Source organism: Neophocaena asiaeorientalis, unplaced genomic scaffold (genome assembly GCF_003031525.2).
Source record: "Neophocaena asiaeorientalis asiaeorientalis breed wild unplaced genomic scaffold, Neophocaena_asiaeorientalis_V1.1 scaffold291, whole genome shotgun sequence".
NCBI classification, from domain to species: Eukaryota; Metazoa; Chordata; class Mammalia; order Artiodactyla; family Phocoenidae; genus Neophocaena; species Neophocaena asiaeorientalis.
In genome coordinates, this window is record NW_020172735.1 from 1,185,764 (window position 1) to 1,211,271 (window position 25,508).

The following is a 25,508-nucleotide window of genomic DNA, read 5'->3' on the forward strand; positions in this document are numbered from 1 at the left end:
AAAAAAAAAAAAAAAAAATCTATTAGGCACTGGAAATACGGCAGTCAACATTGTTCTTGATAAGGGACTATATAAAAGACAAAAGCACTCATATTATAATCCATTCTGAACAGCCTACCTATTCTTCCTGCAATAATCATCTACTCTTGTAGTGGCACCCATCATTTCTGTGATGATGGCTCTCACATTTCTGTTACCAGCTCAGACTCAGAGTTGCCAACCCGCTGGACCACTATGCAGAGCGTAGTGGTTTAGAGTGTGGATCCTGCTCTGATTGTGCTCATATTCTAATTCCACTCCTTACCAAGTATTTGGCCTTAATTGTTATGTGCCTCAGTCCCCCTGTGTATTAAAGGGGGATAATGATAGTGCCTGCCTGACTTACTTGTTCTGAAGACTAAAGCAGTAAGACCTCAATAAATGTTAACTGTTTTCACCAGTTGAACTTCTCAGATACAGTTCTCAGATGAACTTCAAACTCACGGGGTCTGCAGTCAGATGTGCTCTGTTCATTGTTCACTCTAGTCACCCACTTTAGAAACCCAGGAGTCAACTCTGTCTCTTTCCATTCCCCGTCCCCACACATTCAATCCTCCCCCATATCCTGCAACAATTACCTCCTATTTCTGTGGTTCAGGACTTCATCATCTCTTCCTGGCCCTGCTGCTTGTTTCCTTGTTTCTCTCCCACCAGTTCAGTGTCAGAGGAATTGGGTAACGTCACTTCACTTCATTAACATTCCAAGCACAATTCCCAAACTGGTGGCCTGAAGGCCAACTCAACAGGCAGATGTTTCGGGTTGTCCAGCAATACTAAACAATAAAATTTAAATTTAATGTCATCGTGTGGGGCATACACTCCCTAGGTCAGCCTCAGTCTCCTCTATTCATAAGGTTTTACATGCATTTACGTCACATGTTTGTTCTGGTGCCCAAGACAGTTGGGTTTCTGACCTCTAACATGAAGGGTAATGGGCCCACTCCTTACTATACCAGCCTTTCAGATCTGCATCCCACCACTTACCAGACCTTCCCCTCCTACCACTCATTCTCTCAGAGCTTATGCTCCTGACATTTCTCACCTCCCTGTCTTTGTTCACACCCTTTATTCTGCCAGACTTGTCCTCCCAACTCTGCTTGCTGAAACTGTAGAGTCTCAAGATCCTTCAAGATTTTTTCAAATTTCTCTACCCCCATGAGGCCATTCCACATCCACCTAATTTGGCAGTCATCTGCCACTCAAGTTATTAGCTATTTTCATCACAGAGTATTTTGCTAAAACCTATGAAAATTCTCCTTATAAACCAGCAGATATACACCACACCTGCTGAACTCCATTATGATCCACAGGTTAAGAATCCCTTCTAATCAGATGCAATATCTATCTCTCTTACTTGAATCCTACAGAATGTTGGTGATCTTTTCCTTACGCTACTTACAGTTTCTACCTTGATTTAGCGCTTGTTTTTGTTCTCTCCCAACTGCCACCATTCCTTCACACCCCAGCCCACCCATGCTCATAGTTGTGCATCAGATATGCTCAGTGTTTAATTATTGGATTGAACTGAATTATTTATAAAGCCTGGATACCAGTCTGTGACCTGACTAAGCAGTTACTCTTTTACAAAATTGCATTGCTTATAAGATTGGAGAAATTTGTCATTTTATAAATTATACAAGGGACAAAAATACCTTTCTGGTAATGTTTGTTTGCCAGACTGTTTTCTGTGGTATAACTGCCCTTACACATTTATTTCTTTTGAATTATCTATGACAGCCATGTCTTAGTAATGCAAAAAATGTGTGGAAAGAATTGAAGAATTGAATAATTTAACGTTCATTTTAGGTCCAAATAAGAATGTTGAAGTTGGCAAATGAAACATCTGGCCTTTTAAAAAATTTATTTATTTTCACATTCAGTGGCATTACATTCATTTGTTTCCATCAGGTCACTCTTACTGACCAGTTTTCTCTGTCATTGGTATTTGGTGCTTTAGTGGCTCTGATGCATTTTTTAACATGCTCACAGGCCACATTCATGGTTGATCAGATCCTACAGCTCTCCCACTCATGCTAGACTTGGCTACACTTTGTAGGAAAACGTTAAAGAATCTTTCATGTTCAAAACACACTGGGCTAGCTAATGGATCATCCTCACAACACTTTCACCTATACGATAGTTTGGAACATCTCCACCCTATAAGATTGCCAATCTGGTTCCAAATAAGATATCCATAAAGCCCTTTTTTACTGTGGTGGTCTTTCAAGTCAATGTTGGTTATATTCTTGGGGAAAAAAAACTAAATTATGTATTTAAGGGTGAAACAATACTAAATTATTAAACCATACTAATTATTGCAGTAAGTTTTCCCATTCTCACCCACCTGCCTATCCCCATGCAAGCCCGCGCCGTGGTTCCTAGTTTATGGCCTTTGACTAGCCAGTTAGCAGCAACAGCTGGGCTGCCTCCCACTTCCTTAGAGAGGGTCTTCCCACTCCAGATTTTTAAGAAGATGACTTCCCAAACAATTTGCAAATAAATTGATGCCATTGGTGTAACATTGTTACATGATAGGATTTCCACATTTCAAATATTACTCTATTTTTGAATATTCACACTTTCTATAGCATCCTATCTCACAAACTTGAGAGAGATGTTGGTTGTATATGTATTGAAAGGAATCAGAAACACCAAAGGGACACAGACATGACATCATAGTCTCAATAGAGTTGTGCTTTGAGTTTTTGTGGCAGTTAAGCTCTGGGAACTAACTGAATCATAAAAGTTGTATCTTCATACCCCAGTCCATGTTTGTAAAGTTAGGAAAGCAATGCATTAAACAATGTTGGAACACCTTGAGCAATGTTCTATTCCAAGCATCAGGTAAGGAGAGTGTGGTGAATGCTAAGATGAAAGACAGAATAGATCTGTGAACAACATAGATGAGTCAAAGGTACATTATGACACGGAACAAAAAGAAATATCTTTCAAAAATTCTGGCTGAATGTTTCCCTTATGAAAGGCAGGGCAGAAGCAGCTTGGGGTGTTCATTCCTGATTCAAATCCATGGAAATAGCCATAGAAGAATGCAGTTGAGGTCATTAGATGTGGGAGTTCATTCGTGGAAGTTTAGGAAGCCAATAAACAACACCCTTGGGCTTCCCTGGTGGCGCAGTGGTTGAGGGTCCGCCTGCCGATGCAGGGGACACAGGTTCATGCCCCGGTCAGGGAAGATCCCACATGCCGCAGAGCGGCTGGTCCCATGAGCCATGGCCGCTGAGCCTGCGCATCTGGAGCCTGTGCTCCGCAACGGGAGAGGCCACAACAGTGAGAGGCCCGCATACCGCAAAAAACAAAACAAAAACAAAAACACCCTTCTCTTACCCACCTGAGCTCCAGACCATTTTTTAAAATACCTCCAGGAATCAGACAGATGGTGATTAAACTGTCAGCTTTATCACTGATGAAGCCAGAATGGAAAACGTAGTTTAGATATGTGGTCAAAATTGGCCCTCCTGCTACTTTCCCAAGAATTAAACATGCCCAAGTTCAAGGCATGGCCACTGCAAATCTGTAGGCTGCTTCTGTGCATGCCCCATGGAGGGCAGAAGCCAAATGTCCAGAGAGAGACTAAGCTGCTCTGATGAGGACCCTAGGGATGTCACTCTTTCTTCCATGGGAGGAGTAAGTGAGGGAGCGGGTGGTAGAAAGAAGATGGAAGTTACCCTTTTCAATACAATTCCTGCTGACAGGAAGGAAGGGAGCGAGGGAAATCTGCCTGAGCCACACACCACGGCAGAGCTGGGCAACTGCATTCATAATGTTCCTATGTAAAGTGCAGCAGGTCACTTCATGGCCTGGAACCTTCTCTGAAGAGAGTAGGTGTGGCAGAAGTGTGCATAAAATTGGATAACAATAATAACAGCAAACACTTGTTATTCTTCGTGGGGGACACTGTCCTAAGCAGATTCTAAATGTTTATTTAGTATTGCAACAACCCTGTGAGCATTATTATCATCCCTTCTTGACAGAGAGATTAAGGAACTGGTCTGCTACCGACACAAAAGTTTAAGGAACTTGCCCAGAGTCATACTGGAGAAGGTTGTGTGAACTAGAATTCGAGCCTGGGTCCTTGCTGTACCCTCTAAAGCAGATAATCACCCTGACTGGATGGCCATTGCACTCAGGGTTGACAGCCAGCCCAGTGGTGGCCCAGACCAGAGGAGAACAGTCTCTTTTCACCATTCTGAGATGTTTCTAGAGCTACACGGACAGGGAGGAGATGAGAACCAACGGGGCTGGGAGTATAGGTGTAACATTTCATTTTAAAAGCTAGGTAGCCTCCCGCCCTGGTTGTTCCACCACTGTGGTGTCAGAAAAGTGTCACAGTGCTGCCCATGAAGGAATCACTGATGGGGGCAACCTGGGAACCTCGGCTCCAAGCTACCAAGGAATGAATCAGGAGGAAGGGACCAGACAGAGGGCAAAGCATTTCTCTGGAACAAGAAGGGGATCCTTTGTTTTGAAAAATTTCAGAGCTTTTCTGTACTTCAAGGTCTCAAAGCAGACCCTGAATACTAAAAAAGTTTGTTAAATTATAATATACAATTGAAAACCCACTAAGTTCTATCCACTTGCCCCTTCTTCCCACAATTGGATGACTTGGCTGCGAAGAAGAGTAACATGAGATTCATACATTTCGTGGGTTTTTTTTTTTAGAAAAGATTTTCTCTCCAATTTCCTTAAGTATTTCATCTTTGCATGAATAAGAAGGGGGCAAATGGGTGCAATTCACATTGATGTTAATATCCTGGTACATACATGGGCCAGGTGTTTATTGTACAAGCCTGAAAGGCAGATACAGTCACTCAGGTCTGGCCCAACATTTTGTCAAAAGAGAGTAGATCCTTGGAGGGTTTGAAAAGGGGATCAAATGCAATGAACTGAAAGTGGCATGATCTCAGCTTCCTCACTGCTCATTTAGAAGACAAGAGATTAAACAGGAATGATAGGAGAAGCTGTAGTAACATTTTGGAATCATTTTCAACTCTTCTAAAGAAGCAGGATAAAATTAAATTAGTCCAAAAATTAACTGAAATGTGTTTCCAATTTGTTTCATCCCCTTCTACTCTCAGCCCCATTCTTTTAAAATTCCTCCCATTGAACATATGTATATGTATAACTGATTCACTTTGTTATAAAGCAGAAACTAACACACCATTGTAAAGCAATTCTACTCCAATAAAGATGTTAAAATAAATAAATAAAATAAAATAAAATAAAATTCCTCCCATTAACATTCTCTGCTCACTGTTTTATCTATTGATTTTCCTTTGACTAGCCAAGAAATCGATGTATGAATTCCTTACAGCCAAAAGTCAAAGATGCCAGAGGAATAATGGTACTTATAAAAGATGAAGCACTGATGGAAGGAAGGAAGGGAGGGAGGGAAGGAAGTGAGGGAAGGAGGGGAAAAGAAAAAGCAACACCCTCATTCATTCTACTGTCAACTGACAAAAAATGCACAACCTAGAAGCTGAGAAATATGTTTTGTCAGACGGACATACTGAAGATTTAAGCCTGGGAGACAGGCTTTCAGATAGCTCTGAGAAGTAAAGGAGGAGCCAGGATATATAGGAGTTTTGCAAAAACAAACCAGGTAGTTGAACATCAAAAGATTTCTGCTAACTAAAGAAAAAACAAACATTTCAAGTTAATGAATTTAGCGCCTGTCTATGTATGGGAAGATGCAAGAGTCTGGGCTCATTGAAATCATTCCTTTGATATGTACCTTATCTAGGGCCAGTATCCTATTTTTCTCCATCCTGAAACCCCTCTGGGTGAATAGTCTGGGGTGATTGAAGGCAAGAAATTGATTTGTGAGTTCCTTACAGCCAAAAGTCAAAGATGACAAGTGAAGAGTGGTACTTTGGAAAGTAACATCCTTTGTCTACTTATATGGCAGGCAACATTCTTCATCCACACTATAAAGGAACACTGTGAGGTATCTACACAGCATTATTGGGCAAAAGAGCCAGGACTGAAATCACAGGACATTATTCTGTGATCTTGCAAGTCACTTCCCCTTTGGGGAGCTCAGTTTCCTTAATTTTGAAATAAGGTTGAACTAGCTGTTCTCTAAGGATCTTACATTCTCCCTTTTTCAATTAGTCACGTTCCTTCTGGCAAGCATTTTTATTCCCACTTGGTAACAAAGAAAATAAGACATCAGGAAGTTAAGTGGTATAGACCACCCACTGTGGAAGTGAAGGGGCTAGAGAGCACATTTCTGGGCAGGAGGCTGTCTTTTAGCTGCTGAGATTCAATTCTTTATTTTCCATCCCTAGTAACAAAAATTTCACCTTGAGGGCAGAAACAAAATCAAGTTAGAGCTCCTAGTGATTAAGTTTCCTGCAGTAACTCAGAATATAAATCAGCAGCTAACTGGATGCATGGGAGTTGCTTACAGTTGCAAGTTCGTCTTTGTCAAGAAAATTAAAGAAATACTTGTTCACATTTCTACAAAACCATGAAAACAACAAACCAGACATCCATAAATGATAGATTGAGCTGTGGTTAGGCTAATCTGAATTAATTATTCTGAGTTACAGCAAAGAACAATGCTAATGCCTCCCCTTATTCTGCTGACAAGAGCATCCATCAGATGCCTGCTTTGGCTTCTGCATCACCAGTAAAACCCACTAAACCAAGCCTGTCTCCCTTCATGCTGCCTCTCATGTCCTGAGTAGAAGGGGTTTCTTTTCTTCTCTCACTGCATTTCCTTTCATAACTCCCTTCCACTAATTTTGAGAAAATAAAGAAAAATGTTCTTTTGGTATAACTACATTTCCCCTAATTCTTATTTTGCTTTGAAATGGAGACTGCTAATATAAACAGAAATTCCAGGGCAGGAAAAAAAGAGGACATGCATATAAACAGTAGGACTTAACCCTCACCCAGGGGAACTTCTAGTTCCTCTTTGTAAGTAATTCTTCCCGAAGATGAAATATTAAACTAATCTTTCAGCTTCCCTGCTCACTAGCTGTGTGTTTGGACAAGTCCCTTAGTCTCTCCATACCTTAGTTTCCTTACCTGTGCAATGGGTTATTGTGAGGTTTAAATGAACACAGACTTGTAAAGCATTTAGAAGAGTGTCTGGTACACTATAGGAAACTAGTACTATAGTAAACTAGTACTACCTCTGTTGTTATTTCTCCCTAAGCAGTAAGTTATAGTATCTGCTGGATTGTCTCAAGCCCAAACACTTCAGAAAATTTTTGCTCTGGTTGAAAAATCTTCAAAACAAAAGCCAATTTCTTTTTTTTTTTTTTCCGTCTTCACTTGATACCAGCCTAAACCAAATATGTATATTTAGAAATGGTTTTGAGTCATTCTAAGATTGGGAGAATGATACAGAGAGGAAGTAAAATTCTCTTTACATCTCTAGAGGGCAAAGCTTGGCTTCTTCCATCGCCTTTCGATTCTAAAGCTGTAATGTAGTCACAGCAGAATGATGTCAGAGATTGCAGATAAAAGGTCACAAAAAGCAGCTTACACAACAGGGGGAAAGGAACACTAAATCTTTGTTTAGAATACGGTCATTGGGAATATTTGTTGCTGGAGAAAATCTAAGTAGAGTGACCACTTGCATGTTGATGATGATAAATGGTACATAAGGGGATCCCTGGGGATGATAAACGCTGAGAATGTTTATAAATATGTTTCCCCCTATCTGATCATACCTAAAGGGACAAACATCATTCATAATTATGGTGTCATTAAAATAAACCTTTTTATTTTATTGCTTCCAGGTTTTCCATTAGCTTTTAAAGAATTGGTTCATCAGATTTCCAGATTAAAATGTGTGATGGTATGCATTCTAACACAAGGTACATAACAGATTCAGCGACTGGAAGACAGAGAAACATGGAAAATGTTTCAGGAGCACCACTTGGCCTTAGGTTTTAATGGGCGAAGTCTCTTCCCCAAATGCAGCCTTTCTGGATGCCTTTACACAGAGCCGTTATTGCCTTCATTTGTTCATTCCCCCTAAATGCTTCCTGCTTTGCTGCCTGGGCCACTTCCTGTTTCAGCTGGAACCGTGTTGACTACCTAGTACTCCCTCTACAGTGTGACTTAGGATAGAAAAGCAGCAGACAACACACATTGAGTGCTGGTCACTGTGCTTCCTGCACTAACTTGTCTGCTTACTGGACTCACAACCGTGTGATGTGAATGTTCTGGGGATAAGGAGGTGTCATTGCCCTCAAGTAAAAAGCCAGCCTGCATGCTCGAGATGAGCAAGTTGCTCGTAACAAGGAGGAAGAGTGACACTGTGGCCACCTGCAGGATGTAAGGAAGCTGGTTTTAGGAAGGACTTATGGGGTTGGGACTTTGTGCAAGGTTCTGTTGGGGAGGGTATAAGTAATCAAGGGCTTTGCTCAGGATTGGGTGCTATCAGGAGCAGGGCAACTTTATGATTGGGTGTTTTAATAAGCTATCTGGGAACTTCCCTGGTGGTCCAGTGGTTAAGAATCTGCTTTTCAATGTAGGGGATGCGGGTTTGATCCCTGATCAGGGGAACTAAGATCCCACATGCCGCAGGGCTACTGAGCCCACGTGCCACAACTAGAGAGAAGCCCGTGCGCCACAATGAAAGAGTCTGTGTGACGCAACTAAGACGTGATGCAGCCAAAAGTAAATAAATAAATAATTTTTTAAATGCAATGTGATTAAAATTTAAAAAAAAAATAATAAGTCATCTGTATGGGAGGGGGATGAAGCAAGGCTAAAACTGTGATTGGTAAAGAAGCAGCAGTCACCCATATTAGCCAGGGTGGGAGGAGTCTTTGGTCATTTCTGTGGCTTGGACAATGCTCATGTTTTGTCTGTGTTCACACACAATTACAGAGACGTCTTTTTTTTTTTTTGTCTCAACTTCATCCTGGACAGTCAACAGAGTGGCCTGGTCTGATGCCAGTGTTCTGTGAAAGAGTTCATGTTTAACAAGAGATAACCAGGGCATAGCTTGAATGCCAGATGAGTTCTTAGAAATATCAAGGCCAAGCTGACAGTCCCGTGCCAGCTTCCGGGCATCAAGGGCTATTTATCATTCTCAGCAGTGTTAAGAAGTTGAAGAGCTAGGCCAAAGTCATACAGCTCATGAGTTGAAGAGGCATAATGTTAATACAACTCAATCTGGTCCCTAAGCCCAAACACTTACAAACGATTTGCCCTCATTCGGCTTTTATGAAACGTCTGTTTTCACCTTCCTGGATTTCCCAGGAGAATCCAGCTAAGCTTTCTGGCATATTCTGTGGAATGAATTGGATTGAGTCTGGAGAGCAACACTGACTTCAGTAAGAATCCAAGTCTAATGTGACCTAAACACAATCTATTTCAATGACAGTCTCTTGCCGTCCTCCTTCTGTGCCTTTGTCAGAAATCAGATCTTGTTCAAGTATTCATGTGTATGGTTAGAAACACCCTTAGTTAGTGATCTCCTGCCTTTTAGCTCCAGCCACTCAATTTGATAGAAGTGTCTTGAGGTTAATAAAGTGAACCCCTTTTTAAATAAAGTATTCTTTTAGTACGGTAGAAAGTGCTGAGAAAACTTCCCTCAAGGACATAGGGGTACAGACAGCCTAAGGCTGGTGAAGCAGCGAAAAAAACAGACTAAGGAGACAAAACAGAGTTCAGAGATAAGCTCTGCTACATATTTGCAGTTACTTTGGGCAAGATTAGTGACCATGGCCTCAGTGCTCTTAACTCTAAAATGGGAATTAGAACATCTACCTTAAAACGTGTACTGTTAACATAACAAACCTTAACATGTAACTTTATGGTTTCTGTCTGTATCCCCTGCTATGGTCCATGCTCTGAGCCCCCAAGGGCAGGAACCAGGTCTGACTTATTCCCTGCTGCAGCCTCAGAACCCGGCATGTGACCATTCCGGCACCAACTCAACCTAGCCACAAACAGTCTCTGAGGAATGAATTTTATGCCCTCACAGTTGACTGAGTGTGTGGAATCTGTTGGTAGTTAAAGTAAAATCGTTCATGGATAAAGAATTCTGCCATACCTGTTCCTGATTCAAACAAAGGATGTAGTAGAAGCATCCTCAACAGGCAGAGAAGAAAGGTGGACCTTGGTATAGCTGAAGCTAACACTGTTTGAGCCAGGCACTGAGCTAAATGTTTTACATACATGTTTTCATCTATTCTTTGTAGCAGTTCTATGATGTATACCTATTTACAGATAAAGGAAGCGAAGAGATTAAGTACCTTGCCCTTGGTGGAGTTAGTCTGTCTTCAGAGCCTGTTCTGGGAGATGACTTCCTGTGTCTTGTTAGGTCATATGGAGAGGTCTCTCTCTCTCTTCCCTGTTCCTCTGCAGGGGAAAGTTTCAGAGCTGCTACCCTTCTAGATTTCAAATTTCACATTAACACTTACCCAGATTATTCATGCCATACCATATTGCAGAGTGGTTGCTTTCTTCCTAGGTATGGGGAGCTTGCACTAGTGTAGTGAGTACTTCACTTAACATTATTCTGTGTATTAGGAAAGAGTCAGTAGAGAATGACAGGGGGCAGTGGCTTTGTTCCCCAATGACAGCAGAGATGATGTAACCCCCATGTGGAGACTAGGGGACAGCTGTTCCCAAGGAAAGAGGTACACAGGAGAGCACCGTATTCTTGTCCAGGCTTTGAACAGAAGACTCCAAACATACTTGTTTGCCATGTGTTGCAAGTAACCTGAAATCTCTAAAGGTCTGATGTGGAAAAACAAAGGATACCAAAGAGATCCAAACATACTGAAAGCCAATCATGGCCACCGAGTTCATCTTTTGGTCACAAAAATCAAATGATTCCCTGGATTTGTACTTTCATGGCATTCTGCCTCTGGCTCTACTGGGCTTGGATAGATCTGTGGATAAGGCAGTTTCCACTCAAAAGACTGTGTCAGGTTCTGTACCCCATTGTTGGTAGGTGCAGGAAACATGGTTAGAGGACAGTTGGCTCATTGACCAATATAAGAACTGTCATTGATGCCATCATTGAGCACCGTGCTTGTGAAAGTATTCCAGGTGGATCTCTGGGGCCAGCACGGCCACAGGTTTTATGCGTCCATGTCCAGGTTTGCTGCTCCAGGACCCTTGGCACCAGAAGAGAGGTTCTTGTTAGATTTGGGTGCTCAGGATCAGAGGCCCTCAGGCTGACCCAGAGCCAGGGCTTCTGGGTTGAGAAGGAAGCTTGTTTTCATCTCTGATCACCATAAATTCATCTTGAAGGCCAGGTATTCATTTGTTAAACATTTTCCAAGCAAGCACTATAGCCCAGCACTGGAAATAGGAATATGAACTTGATGCCTTCAGAGACTGTAGAGTCACTTAGGGGAAACAGACACACAAATTTTTTAAAACTATAATACTGCGTAAAAATGTGCCACATCAGAAATATGTGCAAGTACGGTACTAGTCAAAGCAGGAAAGATGGCCAGCAAAGGCTTCATAGAATTAACAGCCGTAGACCCGTGGGTTGCTTACTAGCCATGTGCTAAGGTCAGTATAGCATAAGGGACCAAGCACACAGGCTTTGAAGTTAGACCAAAACTCAAATCTTAGCTGTATCATTTAGCAAATAACCATCGAAACCTCAGTTTCCTTCTATATAAAGTGGAAGGAATAAATACCATTATATCTACTATCAAGATGAAAAGCACACTGCACGAGTTTCCTAGGGCTTCTAAACCACAAACTTGGTGGCTTAAAAGAGCAGGACCTTTTTTCTCACAGGTCTCTGAAGGTGCTAATGGAGAATATTTCCTGTCCTCCTAACCTCTGGTAGTGGCCAGCAGTCCTTGACACATTGCCTTGCTGATGCATCATTCCAGTGCCTATGTTCATATGTTCATCTCCCCTGTGTGTATGTGGCACAGTGTCCAAATTTTCCTTTTCTTATAAGGATGCCAGTCATATTAGATTTAGGGCCTACCATAATTCAGTATGATTTCATCTTGATTGCATCTGCAAAAACCATATTTCCTAATAAGGTCACATTCACAGGTTCTGTGTAGAAATGAATGGGACGAGGGGACACTATTCAACACAGTACACACAACAAGTGAGCCCTCAGTCAATACTAGCTATTAAAATTAGGATTGTTATTAAATTCTGACAGCAAAACTTGTAGATAGATATTATCCTCATCGAACAATAAACTAGAATTTAAGGGTTAAGTAATTTACCCAAGGCTAGTCAACAAGTAAGCCGCAGAACCAAGATGCAAATTTGCCTCATCTGACTTTAAAACCTGGGAGGGTCGCCAGCCACATTCAGGCCGGAGCCAGAAGGAGCTGATCTTGACACACAAACAGAAGTCTCTGGTCAGTATTGAGAGGCAGGTTGGGCAGGGAGAAGGGAATGCATGGTGGGCAGGAAATTGATGTCCCAAAGCCATAGATGGCAAGGCTGGAAGACCCCTGTAGACTTTATAAGCCCAACCCTTCGTTGTTCAGAAAAGGAAAAAAAGGACTCAGAATTGGATGACTTGCCCGAGACCCTATAATCTGGTTGGTGAAAGATCCTAGAGTTCAATCCACATCTTTGGCCTCAGGTCATTGTTGTTTGTCCCTTCTTTCCTGAGGATGGCCCCAGGCCAGGCCAGCCCACTGGACATGTACTAACCTTGCCTGTGTCTGGAAGGCAAGGAAGCATGTCTGGGAAGGGCAGCTGCTTACTTATGTGGGAACCTGAGTCTCAGCTCTGCTGACCCCACTGCCACCACCAGACAAAGAGCCTATTTATAAAGCTAAACTGATACAAAGTTGAAAACCCTGAAATGATCAAGGCTTCCTTGGAGAAGATAATGTGGCAGCATTGACTCAATCTGGGAAAAGACACAGAAGTGTGAAGGTCAAATGCAGAGCCTACTATTCCTGAGATTCTATCAGCAGAGACTGTGCAAACAGCAAGGTGGGCCCCATCTCAACCTGGAATGGTATTGCAATTATTAGCAGTTATGCTAAACAGTTTTTGAAAATCCCTGAGATTAGAAAACACATAAGTATGTGTAAGTCTCTCCCCTTGTCACTGTTAAGGCCCGGGTGTTGAAGGTCCTGCCCCCAACTCCCTCATCCTTTCTCCACAGCCAGGCAAAGGGACCTTTCCAGTTCGTAGCCTGTCCACACCCCCTCTGCCTCATCACCTCCCTCCCCATGTCCTTCGGCATAAATGCCAAACTGCCCATCCCAGCACAGAGGCCTCTGGGAATCTGACACACCTGTCCCACCAGTTTTACCCTCTGCCATCAAATTAAAGTATTTACCCACTCACATATGCATTCTCCCTTATCTCCCTCAGCTTCAGCTGCACAACTCTGATTCTATCCCACTGACCTCAGTGCCTTTGCACATACCTGATACGCCCTCCCCACTCTAGTTCCTCCCACTTTCTTAACCTTTCTTAATTGTCCTTAATGTTTGTGTCCATTCAATTCTAGAAATCTGTGCTAAAGCAATCCTTGTACAGGCGCACAGAGATGTGTGTACAAGAGTGCTCGTTGCTTTATATTTTGTATTAGAGGAAAAATAAGGACAAGTCCATCAGCAGGTTAAATAATTTGTGTCCATCTATTCTGTGGTTGCTGTGGAGCTGCTAAAATGATGCCAGCCAGGTATAGATGACTGTGAAAAGATCTCCATGATGCACTGTATTAGGGAGTCCTAACAGGAAAAGAGAGATGGGCCCCTACACAGTTGGTGACCTCTCCTATAATCCTGAGAAGAGTGTTGAGTAGGGGGGTGGAAGAAAGGCATGAAGTTAAACACCTTCCAAGGTGTCCCTGACAAACCCCTCACTGGGTGTTCAGATCATGAGGCATGTGTATTTATGCTGTTAAGACCAAAATTTCACTTTTTCACTTTCATTGACTAAATCAGAAATCATCTATAATTTTTCAAAGTGATAATAGACTTGAAGCCAGTGCTGCTATGTTCCTGGGTGTATTTGATCAAGGGTGAGAAAACCTGCATCAAATTCTGAATCTACCCCTGACTAGATCTCTCACTCGGGGGGATATATTTTTGCTTACCTGTGTAAGATTTACTTTCCTCATCTGTGCATCGAGGGAGGTGGACAAAATAATCTCTATGATATCTTTGTTGCAAGAGTCTATTGGTCTCTTACTCTTGAGGCTTGTGCAATGTTAATAAGAATAATAATTGCTAATGTATTTTAAGTGGTTACGATGTGATAGGCACTATTCTAAGCCCAGAAAATATATTAACCGTGTTATGCATCATAGCAATTGTATGAAATAAATACTATTGTCTCCTTTTTATGGAAGAAGAAAATGATGCCCAGAGATTAAGTATCTTAAAAGTCACACAGGGCTTCCCTCATGGCACAGTGGTTAAGAATCCGCCTGCCGATGCAGGGGACACGGGTTCAAGCCCTAGTCCGGGAAGATCCCACATGCCGCAGAGCAACTAAGCCCATGCACCACAACTACTGAGCCTGTGCTCTAGAGCCCATGCTCCATAACAAGAGAAGCCACCACAATGAGCAGCCCGCAGACCACAATGAAGAGTAGCCCCCGCTCGCCACAACTAGAGAAAGCCTGCACGCAGCAACAAAGACCCAGTGCAGCCAAAAGTAAATTTATTTAAAATAAAAAAGTCACACAAAGTCACACAGTAGAAATTTGTAGAGTTGGAACCTAATTTCAGGCAATCTGATTCCAGAATCCATGATCTAAACCATTCTGTTATGTTGCAACTAAAAGTCAATCTTTATATTGCTGCACGATTTAAGGATTCATACCAAAAAATTTAATGTTGAAGAAAACAATCTGAAGAGCTGATATAAAAAGTGTAGGTGAATATGGAAAAATTATCCATAAGAGCTCAAATGCAAAACTCCAGCAAAAGTTTTCCTTAAATATTTAAGCATTTTAATGACGCATCATTTCTGTATACCATAATGTGACTGTATCTACATACTTACAGATACAGTGTATATATATAGTTGTTACAGTATAACAATTGCAAGAAGAAAATATCGCTATTGCTATTATTGCAGTCTTTTCTCTGAGAATACTACATTTTTTTCTCTGAGAGTAACACCATCACGTGTACACGGCATTGATGCTTTCATTTTACTTTCACAGATGAAAGAACTTGGTGTCATCTTCTACAACTGCAGCTGTCTGGTCCTAGATTTACAAAGGATATTCGCTTTATATAGTTCATTAAAATTCAAGAGCAGAGTACCTCAGACCTGGTCCAAGAGGCTCTATGGGGTCTATGACAATGAAAAGAAATTGCAGCTTCAGTTGAACGAAACCAAATCTCAAGCATTTGTGTCGGTGAGTTTTGCCCTCTTCTCCTCCTCCCTCCTTCCCCCAAAGGCCCTTTATTAAGTTGCAATGTTCAAGTGTGATCTTGTGTTGGGCAAAAATGAATTTGACAGATCAGTTCAACACATCCCTTGAAGAGTTAAAATATATCCATTCTTATACTCAATCATATGCTGTCCCTAGTTATAATAACAATACATGTGAATAATCATTCCTAGTTTCAGATACTTTGCATTATCTGATTTGATCCCCCCAGTCACCCCTTAAGGTAGACCCAGGATTATGACTGTGTTACAAATGAAGATATTGAAGTTTATCTACTAGCACAAAGACTGTCAGATGGCAGGTGCCAAGAGAAACACAAGTGCCCAGGTCTTCTGATACCAGACGCTATTTTTGATGCCTTTCATCAATGATTTTCAGACTTGATCTTAGCAGTAGAACCCTCTGATGAAACAAATCTGAGGGAACCCCAGTGTGTAAAACAGACAAAAGCAGAACTATTGTATTTGATTGGGGCTGGAGGGCAAGAGGCCCATCCAAAAGGGCAGGACACCGTTTCCAGGCCTCTGATTACACTTGAAAACCACCACCCCCTGCCCACACACCACAGCTATCCCCACAGTGTTGCTGAGAGTTGGCAATGTAAATATCTGGACCTACAGTTCTGGTCCTCAAACTTTAAAGTATCTAAGAACCAGACGGGAAACCTGTTTAAAATGCAAACTTACAGTCCCCCCATCCTCACCAGGATCTGATCCACTGGACCTGGGTGAGACCTTAGAATTTTGATTTGAATCAGGCTTCTGAATGATCCTTATGCTCAGGTAAACTTCTCTAAACCATGCTCCCAATTTAATATGGCTGTTTCTCCACTGTCAAGCTGTGCTTCTATGCCAACAACTTTTATGTCACTGAAGAGCTTTTCATGGAAGAGTGAATAGTAGCCTTTTTACCTATTAAATAGTAGGTAAAAAATTTTGAAAATTTAGAAATCTGGCAGTAGAGAGAAAATTCAATTTTCTTGTCTTAAACAAATTCATATAAGTGTGAATAATATAAAATAGACTATGAAAGATTTTCATCAAGTAGAACTAAAAAAAACCCTTTTTTTGGTATGTGTGGAGGTCAATAATGCAGTAGCATGTAGCATATCATATAGGGCATTTTACTAATAAAATGCATATATTCAATTTTATTTCCTCTCAAGACAACCCTATAAGACAAGAAAACCAGATATTATTCTCAATTTGTAGATTAGTTGCAATATGAAATTTTCCAAGGAACCACTAATCCATATGGTAACATCACACCCCAGGAGTCCAGTAGAACAGATTGAAGCAGCAAGAAATAGATGAATTATAAGCAAATTTCAGATAGTTGCTGGATTTTGAATTTAGTTTGAATCTTAGAGATGAGTGAATGTCATTGTTGCATAAATTTAAAATCTGACCCTTAAAAAAGTGGGGGAGTCCTCCTTTGTTGATCCCAAAGTTAACATCTCTACTTCAGAGAGAGGGCCCAAGCCTTTAATAAAATGTATGAAAATGCAAGGGCTTTGCTGTATTCCAGGGCAAATTTATAAACTGATTTTTATTAAATGGTTTGCCACAAAATAAGTTGAGCTTTTTTTAACAGTCCTTCAAGTATAGTCTTTTAACCATACAGCACCTTTGTTTTCTATTTTTATTTTATTATTTTAAATTATTTTATTTTCCATTTATTATTAATATCTCAAGCCTACCTTTGAATTTCAGTTCAACAGATATTAATTGAACACCATTTTTACAGAGGTATAAAATCTTACATGTATAAGATAAATAAAAGTCAGTATTCCCAATATTGGAATTGGTATCATTTACTTAGAGCTCCTTGATCTCGCCTCTGTTATAGCATTTATCACATTTTTGTAACTATTTATTTATTATCTCTCCCACTATTTTATCAGGCTCTGAAGGTTATATACTATACTCTCTTCATTATTGTTATTCCCAGTACCTCCCTCAAGCCTCCCTAAAGCAGCAATAAATGTTGGATTTGTTCTACTAGTAGTAATATCAATAAGAAGTTCCAGGATACATACAGTTTTCTGAGTATATGTGCCAAACAAATGCCAAGACAAATTTATTTAAGTTCAAAATATTTGTTGTAAAATATCTTAAAATAGTATATTATATTTTTATAAGCTGACAGTCCCAAGACTAAATTAACACACAAAATATATATATTTGAAGGCCTTAAGAATTATCATTACCAAAATTAGATTTTAGGTGATAATAACTTAGCATGGTTAAATATAAATTTTAAGTTATTATATAGATATGAATTATTTCTAATTTTCTCATGGAACACAAAGAGGCACTTGGTTAGATTTAAGTATGTGATTTCTAATAACTTGGGGCCAGATCATTCTAATTTTCTTACATTCCCCATTGAAATCAGAAGATAGGAACAATAGGCTGAGTTTTTGTCCTATTTGGTGGAGTTCTTTTTAGAGCTCTTGAGATTATGCATTTGATTTCCAAGATAAAGACTAGTTAGTTCAAGGTCTGTTTTTATCAGTTTGGGTGCTAGACAGATTTCATTTCTTGTTGTTTATTGTTTAGTTCATTCATCCATCAATCATTAAACTGAGATTTATTTAGTGAGTGAGGGCAGACATTGAATAGAACTTGGTGTTACTCTGAAAAATATAATTAAATACCCCTTTATAATCTCTGCTATATATTTTAATTACATTTTAATAGATTTATTGATATATAACTTACTACCATAAAATTCATCCTTTTAAAGTATAAAACTCAGTGTGTTTTAGTATAGTCACAGAGTTTTACCTTCTCCACCTTCTCCACCTTCTAATTTTAGAATATTTTCATCACCACAAAGGAAAAAGCCATACCCATTAGTAGTCACTCTCCATTTTCCCCTTCTCTCAGCCCTTAGAAACCACTAATCTACTTTCTGTGTCTAAGGATTTGCCTTTTTCTAGACACTTCATATACACGAAGTAATACAATATGCAGTCTTTTGTAACTGACTTCTTTCACTTAGTATAATGTTTTTGAAGTGCAAGACTCAGTTTTCCTTTTTATGGCCAAATAATATTCCACTGTATGGATATATCACATTTTGTTTATCTGTCCATCAGTTGATGGACATTTGAGTGTTTTTAACTTTTGGCTATTGTGAATAGTACTCCTATGAACCTTCATGTACAAATATGTATTTGAATATCCATTTTCAGTTCTTTTGGATTTATGCTTAGGAGTGAAATTGCTGGGTACTGTGGTAACTCTATGTTAAACATTCTGAGGCATTGACAAACTTTTCCAAATTGGCTGCACCATGTTACACTTCCACCAGCAATAAATGAGGGTTTCAGTTTCTCCACATCTTTGCCAACACCTGCTATTTTCTGTTTTATTTTAGCCTTCCTGGCGGGTGTGAAATTTGTCTTATGATTTTGATTTACATATTTTAATGCACTTACTGGCCATTTGTATATCTTAATACACTTACTGTCCATTTGTATATCTTTTTAGAGAATTGTCTGTCAAATCCTCTGCTCATTTTTCAATTAGATTTCTTGTTTTTTTTGTTATTGAGTTGTAAGAGTTCTTTATACATTCTAGATACAAGAATGTACTTGATTTGCAAATATTTTCTCCCCTTCTGTGGGTTGTCTTTTCATGTTTAATTACATTTTAACATATATATTCTGGGAATGAAGTATGAATTTTTTTTAAAAACCAGGAAACAGTTATGAAATAAATCAAAACCCTACTAAAGCAAGTATTTAATGAATATGCAAAACAAGGTACATGCAAATATAAGGCATTTATAGATGTAAGAAAGAAACATAGATTACTTATTATCAAGATGCCTCAAGAGCACTTGATTGGTAAAAGATCATCACAGAGCTGAAATAAAGAAAAGGATCTGTATTTTCCTTCTCCTTATATTTTGCTATGGAATAAAGGAGTACACAGTGCAAGGCTCAGAAAATTAGTTCAGGAATGATAAAAAGGGAACTTAACAGCCTTCTCTGTAATTAAACAATCAGAACTAGTTAATTTCCTCTGCCAAATCAGAGGACACAGCAAGCACTACCATGACCCCAGGGGCAGAGGTACTCATACAAATAGTCATGCATTTCCTTAATAAACACATGAAGCATCTGCCATGCTCTAGGCATTGGGTTGGCAATGGGAACATAGGAAAGAAAAAGGTATGTACAAATAAAGGTCTATTCACACATGGATGGAAATACCTAGAGTGAAGCAACTCCAGCTAGGAGTAGAGGTTGGGGGTCATACAAGCCTCCGACACTTACTAATTTAAGAAGCACTTTCACATTCATTCCACAAATATTTATTGAGCATATAATATGTGTTAAGTATGGCATGGCACAAGGTGCCAGAGACATACAACCAAGCAGCTCACAAGCTGGTGGAGAATCACACAGACAAATGAATGCAGTACAATGTAGCATGTGCTGGAATGACGCTGCACAAAGCAGGAATCTTATGTTGATCACTGATGTATGCCAAGTGCCTAGACTAGAGCTAGGTGCATGGCAGGTACTTAGTAATATTTGATGAATGAATGAAAGCAAGTACAGAAGAGGAGCAGACCCAGCCAGGAGTAGGCCATTCTCTTATTTAAGCCACAAGGCAAACCAATGTGAAAGATTTGTTACTGTTCTTATCTCATTGGAAACAGGCTCAGGAAGTGTAAGGGACATGCCCAGCATGCTACAGGTTATAAATGCTGGAACCTGGCACATCACAAGCATATAAATGCTCTATCACCAAAGGTACAGTATCCAAACTTATTAGAAAATAGCAAATGTAAAGAAACCAGCAACTCTGTGTCTAAGTTTGTTCCTCCCTGAAACCAAAATCCAGTTTTGGGAACATGCAAGGAAATTCAGGAAATTCCTAACTGAAGCAAAAACATGGGCATTTGGACACATTTCAGAGTTGACCTAGGCTCCTGTCTAGAGCTAAGATCCTTAGATTCTTCATGTTAAACCTAAAGAATGTTTAAAGCAGACCCAGTAGGCTGAGGAAATTAATGAATTTGAATATTTAATTTATTAATGGAGATAGAAAAATGAGTAAAATGCAATTCCTAAAATCAAGGTATATCAGTCCAAGCAAGGACATGAGACAAGTGTGGGTAATTATAAGTTTGAATACACTAAACAATATAACAAACAAATCATATTATGGGAGGACAGAAAAGGAGAAGTAGCCTCTAGGTGACAATATTAAAAAGTTTTATGAGGAGATAGTATATGAGCTAGAACTTTGAGAATGTATAGGACTCTGACAGGCAGAGATAGGAAAACACATCAGCCAGAGGGGCTGGCAGGAGCAAATACACAGAGGCAGACAAGATGAGAACATAGCAATGGGCTGACGATTATTTTATTTTGGGGCACAGAAGGCATGGTAGCCAGTAAATGAAGGAGGCAGAGAAATGGGAGGACCAAAACTCAGAGGATACATGGATCCATCCCTCCCAATGAGATCAGACTGGATTCCAAGAAACCAGCAGTCCTGAGAGTGACATGTTTGTTTGTTTGTCTTTTAAGCATCGAGGAGACAAGGAAATGAGTTCAGAAGACATATAAAAGCCCCAGCAAACAGCACCAGTGCCTGAATGAGGGAAACAGCAATCTGGAGTAAGAGGGAGGGACAACATGAGAGACACTGCAGAAGCCCAAGCCATCTATCTTGGTGACAGATGGGGTATCTGCATATGTGTGTGCTGGGGAAGAAGTGTAGGATGAGCATTGGCTTTTGTTTGTTTGTTTTTTAATTTATTTTTTATTGTTTTGGGCTTTTTTGTTGTGGTTTATTTCTCTCTTTTAGCATTAGGTTTTTTTTTTAATACTTAGAAGCTCATCCTCATTCCAGAAGGAAAGTAATTTAAATCAAAAACTCATTCTGATACTCATCTGCCAAGACAACATTCTGAGTAGGGACGCCTGGTGGGTGTGGCCCTTAAACAGGCTCCTTTCTCAGTCCCACACTCCTCCCCAGTTGGGCATCCAGTCCAAGAGCTTCATCTTCCCTCTCTCTAAGCTGGGATAGGGATTCCCACCAGCACTGTGTGGGGAGTTGTTCCCAAACATTTGTCAGGGACCCTGACCACCATTACTGGTAGAACATTTGATGAAGGACCCAGTACTGCCATTCCAGGCAGTTCCAGAAACTGTTTATATGGGCTTTGGTACTAAGCACCCATTGCTTTTTTTGTGTTCCTTCACTTGGTTTCTTGCTTGTCAGAGTAATGCAGGAACTACAGAAATGATCCTTTCAGTCTTGTCCAGTGGAAAACCAATGAGAAAACCAAAGTACATCTTTCCCTTTCTATAGCAACTTTATCTAAAAACATCATACTTCTGTAAGATGGAAACCACTTCGAGCAACATGAGAAAAATACCTCAAGTATAATTTGCCTCTTTTTTCATTTTTCTTAAGGCCCTGTCTCTCCTTATGAACTTGGCATCTTAATAAGCCACTTGGTTTTTCCTCTAGAATTACTGATGACCCTTTCTCAACAATCAACACTCCTCTTCTTCACTTGATGAAAGATTTGGGGAAAAAAAAAAACCACAAGATTTTTAGACCATGTGTCTTGGACATCTTCATGGCCACATTACCTTTCAAGTGAAATAACTTCTAGCATAAATGGCTTGCTATATGCATATATACACTATATATGGTAATGTCTGAGAAAATTAACTATGTATGACAGGGATGTATACCAGAGTCACGTTAAGTTTAGAGTTAGAGCACTCTTATAAAAATAAGAGGTGTGTGTATTGAAAACAAGAATTCCCTCCCAAAACTGACTTAAAGGACAGATTTGAGACCCATACACCTTTTCTACTTGCCTCAACTTTGATAGAACTGAAAATGTATTTGTCTTAATCTCATAAAGAACTGGAAAGTAGGTTTGCAAAAATTGGTTAAAAGCCAAGATTCATTTTTAAAAAATTTTAAATAACATCAAAAAAGAGAAATCCCCAGATTGCAAAAATTAATACTCTAAAAGTTTGTTTTTTGTGTCTTCACAGAATTCTCCCAAACTGTTTTGCCCTAAAAACAGAAGCTTTGACATAGACGCCATCTACAGTGTAATAGATGATGCCAAGCAATACGTGTACATCGCAGTCATGGACTACCTGCCTATCTCCAGCACAAGCACCAAAAGGTCAGTGAGTGTGCAATCTCAGCTTAGATCCTGGGCTCCAGGGCCAGACACTAAACTGGAGACCACAAGAGAAAACACCGTGGACACTGAGATGCTATCAGGTCACATTAGGTTGCACACCATTCACATCTCAGTGTACATTTGCAGCTCACCCATGGTGCATCTCCTCTCTCAGTCCACTTTAAGGACTCAGGGTCTCATCCCACAGAACCACCTCAGTAGTTTACATTATAAGCATGAGAGGAACTTTAGAATAAAGATTGGGTTGTTTTCAACTTGAAAATTATTTGGAAAAATAAATAAATAAATAAATTTAAATTATTTGAAAAATGTTTTTTGAAAATTATCAGTTGAGAGGTACCTGAAGGACATACTGAAACTGAGTAGGTCTGGCAAGATTTTCCTTAAAGTAGGTATCACTTTGTTGTATTCATGTAGGTCTTCATTAAGTGCTAAATTTTCATACTATCTTTTCCACTTTAGGAGAAAGGAACTTAAAATATGTATGTTCTCAGTCAATCCATCCATCTGTAAGAGGAAGAGAGTATCTTAAAATGGAGATTTATTTTTTAATATTCATCACTGTTTAAGTGTGGAAATACTTAGAATCAACTTAGGAACAGAATTTATGTCTCTAAGTCATAAATGCATGGCTAGTCCCCAAGTATTTCCCACTTTTGCTTTCTTGCAGAGAATGCAGAGATTTGGGTGCTTGTAAATGTTTTGAATAATCCATTTAATCCAGGAAATGTTTCCAAAGTGCAAATTTCTAGGGGTACAACCTGAGACCTTTTTAATTTGGAAAATTACAGTTTCAGAATAACCATTTACTGAGGTTAAATAATGTGATGTGCCCTATATTGCTTGAATATTTTTCATATTGCCAACCTCACATATGCATAATATACAACTTCTCTATGCAAATGACTTTAAGATTGCAAAAGATGTGTTTCTCCCGGAAAGTGATGACTCCTAATAATTGTCAAAAACAATTTTAGGCTGCAAGATGCACATTATTAGGACACCTTTACTTTAAAATATTGTGCACCCTTTGAACATTCATGGATTTTTTCCACATGCTTTCATTTATTCAATCCCTCTTTTTTATGTTTTTTCCATTTATTGTTTATTTGATTTTAGATTTTGTCTTAGACTTCAGCTTCACTTTGGGAAGAGTTTGAAACATGATAGGTTTTACCTGATTTTCCTGTTATTTGGGAGAATAAGTTCAAGTTTATGGACTTATTAGGATGGGATGATAATTTCAGAGGGTTGGAAAAACCTTCATTCCATGAAGTCCCTTCAAACAAACAAAATTAGGATCCTTCATAGACAAGGGGGAAGGAATTAGTATGGATAATCTAAAATATCTTGGAAATACAAAAATTAGAGAAAACTAAAAGAACTAGAAACTGACCTGAAGTCTTGCATTTTGATTATTAAAATACCATTATTGTTATTATTCAAAGAGCAGTTCTTTTATTATACTGATGGTATTTCAAACCTGTTAATATCTCTAGCATTTTAAATGAAAAGCCATCAGAGACAAAAGAAGTAGTTCACACATCAAGGTTAAAATTAAATTCTTCTCAATCATATGAATGAAAAAAGATTTTAAAGAGTGTGTTAAATTATCAGTGTGTTAATAACCTACAAACTTAAAATTTAGTCTGCACAGTAAACATAAAATAAAAGAGAAAAAATCTACATGCTTCCAAATTAGAAATGGTTGATATTGGTAGACAGAGATATTGAATATGTTCTCCAAACTGGGAAGGAACTTTGACACCAAAAAACAAGCAATTTTGAAGTTTATTGTGGGTAAATTACATATAGGCAGCATTGGGCAGATGGAGATCCAGAGACATTCTCAGCTGCACTCCATACTGCCAAAAGGGGCACAGGGGAACTTAAGGGGGCTAAAGGTAAAAATAGAACTGACTACTAAGGGAGAAGCATGTCTGCACTGACAGGCACCAGAGATTATTCCTCCCCTGAGGGGGTCTCATGATCATTAAACATCTGAATCAGCAAAAATCATTCAGTTCATATCAGATGAAGGCAAAGATAAAAGATGAACATGTTCCAAATTAAGGAACAAGATTAAAAATGAGAAGAACTAAGTGAAGTGGAGATAGGCAGTCTTATCTGAGAAAGAGTTCAAGGTAATGATCATAAAGATGATCAAAGAACTCAGGAGAAAAATGGATGAAAACAGTGAGAATTTAGAAAGAGAAAAGATAAAGAACAACCAAGCAGAGATGAAGACTACAATAACCAAAATGAAAAATACACTAGAAGGAATCAACAGTAGACTAAATGATACAGAGGAAAATGGATCAGCAAGCTGGAAGACAGAGTAGTAGAAATCACTGACATTGAACAGAAAAAAGAAGAAAAATAAATGAGGACAGTTTAAGAGACCTCTGGGACAACATCAAGAATACTAACATTTTCATTATAGGGGTCCCAGAATGAGAAGAGAGAGAAAGGGACAGAGAACATATTTGAAGACATAATAGCTGAAAACTTCCCTGACCTGAGAAAGGAAACAGACATAGAAGTCCGGGAATCACAGAGAGTCCCAAACAGGATCAACTCAAAGAGGAACACAACAAGACACATGGTTATTAAAATGGCAAAAATTAAAGATAAGAGAGAATATTAAAAGCAGCAAGGGAAAAGCAGCACATTACATACAAGGGAACTCCCATAAGGCTAACAGCTGACTTCTCAGCAAAAACTCTGCAGGTCAGAAAGGAATGATATGATATAAAATGATGAAAGGGGAAAACCTACAATCAAGAATACTCTACCTGGCAAGGCTCTCATTCAGATTTGATGAAGAGATCAAAAGTTTTACAGACAAGCAAAAGCTAAAAGAGCAGCAGTTTTAAAAGTAATGTTAAAGGGACTTCTCTAAGAG

At 39.4% G+C, this 25,508-nt stretch overlaps 1 protein-coding gene across 1 annotated transcript in view; it reads left to right on the forward strand.

Moving 5' to 3' along the window:
- PLD5 (phospholipase D family member 5) overlaps nucleotides 1-25,508 on the forward strand; it is a 266,832-nt gene that overhangs the window by 222,815 nt on the left and 18,509 nt on the right. Inside the window, exons 5-6 of the mRNA XM_024740486.1 lie at nucleotides 15,167-15,364; nucleotides 22,446-22,582. Coding sequence (XP_024596254.1) covers nucleotides 15,167-15,364; nucleotides 22,446-22,582 — 335 coding nt within the window. The remainder of the gene's footprint in view (nucleotides 1-15,166; nucleotides 15,365-22,445; nucleotides 22,583-25,508) is intronic.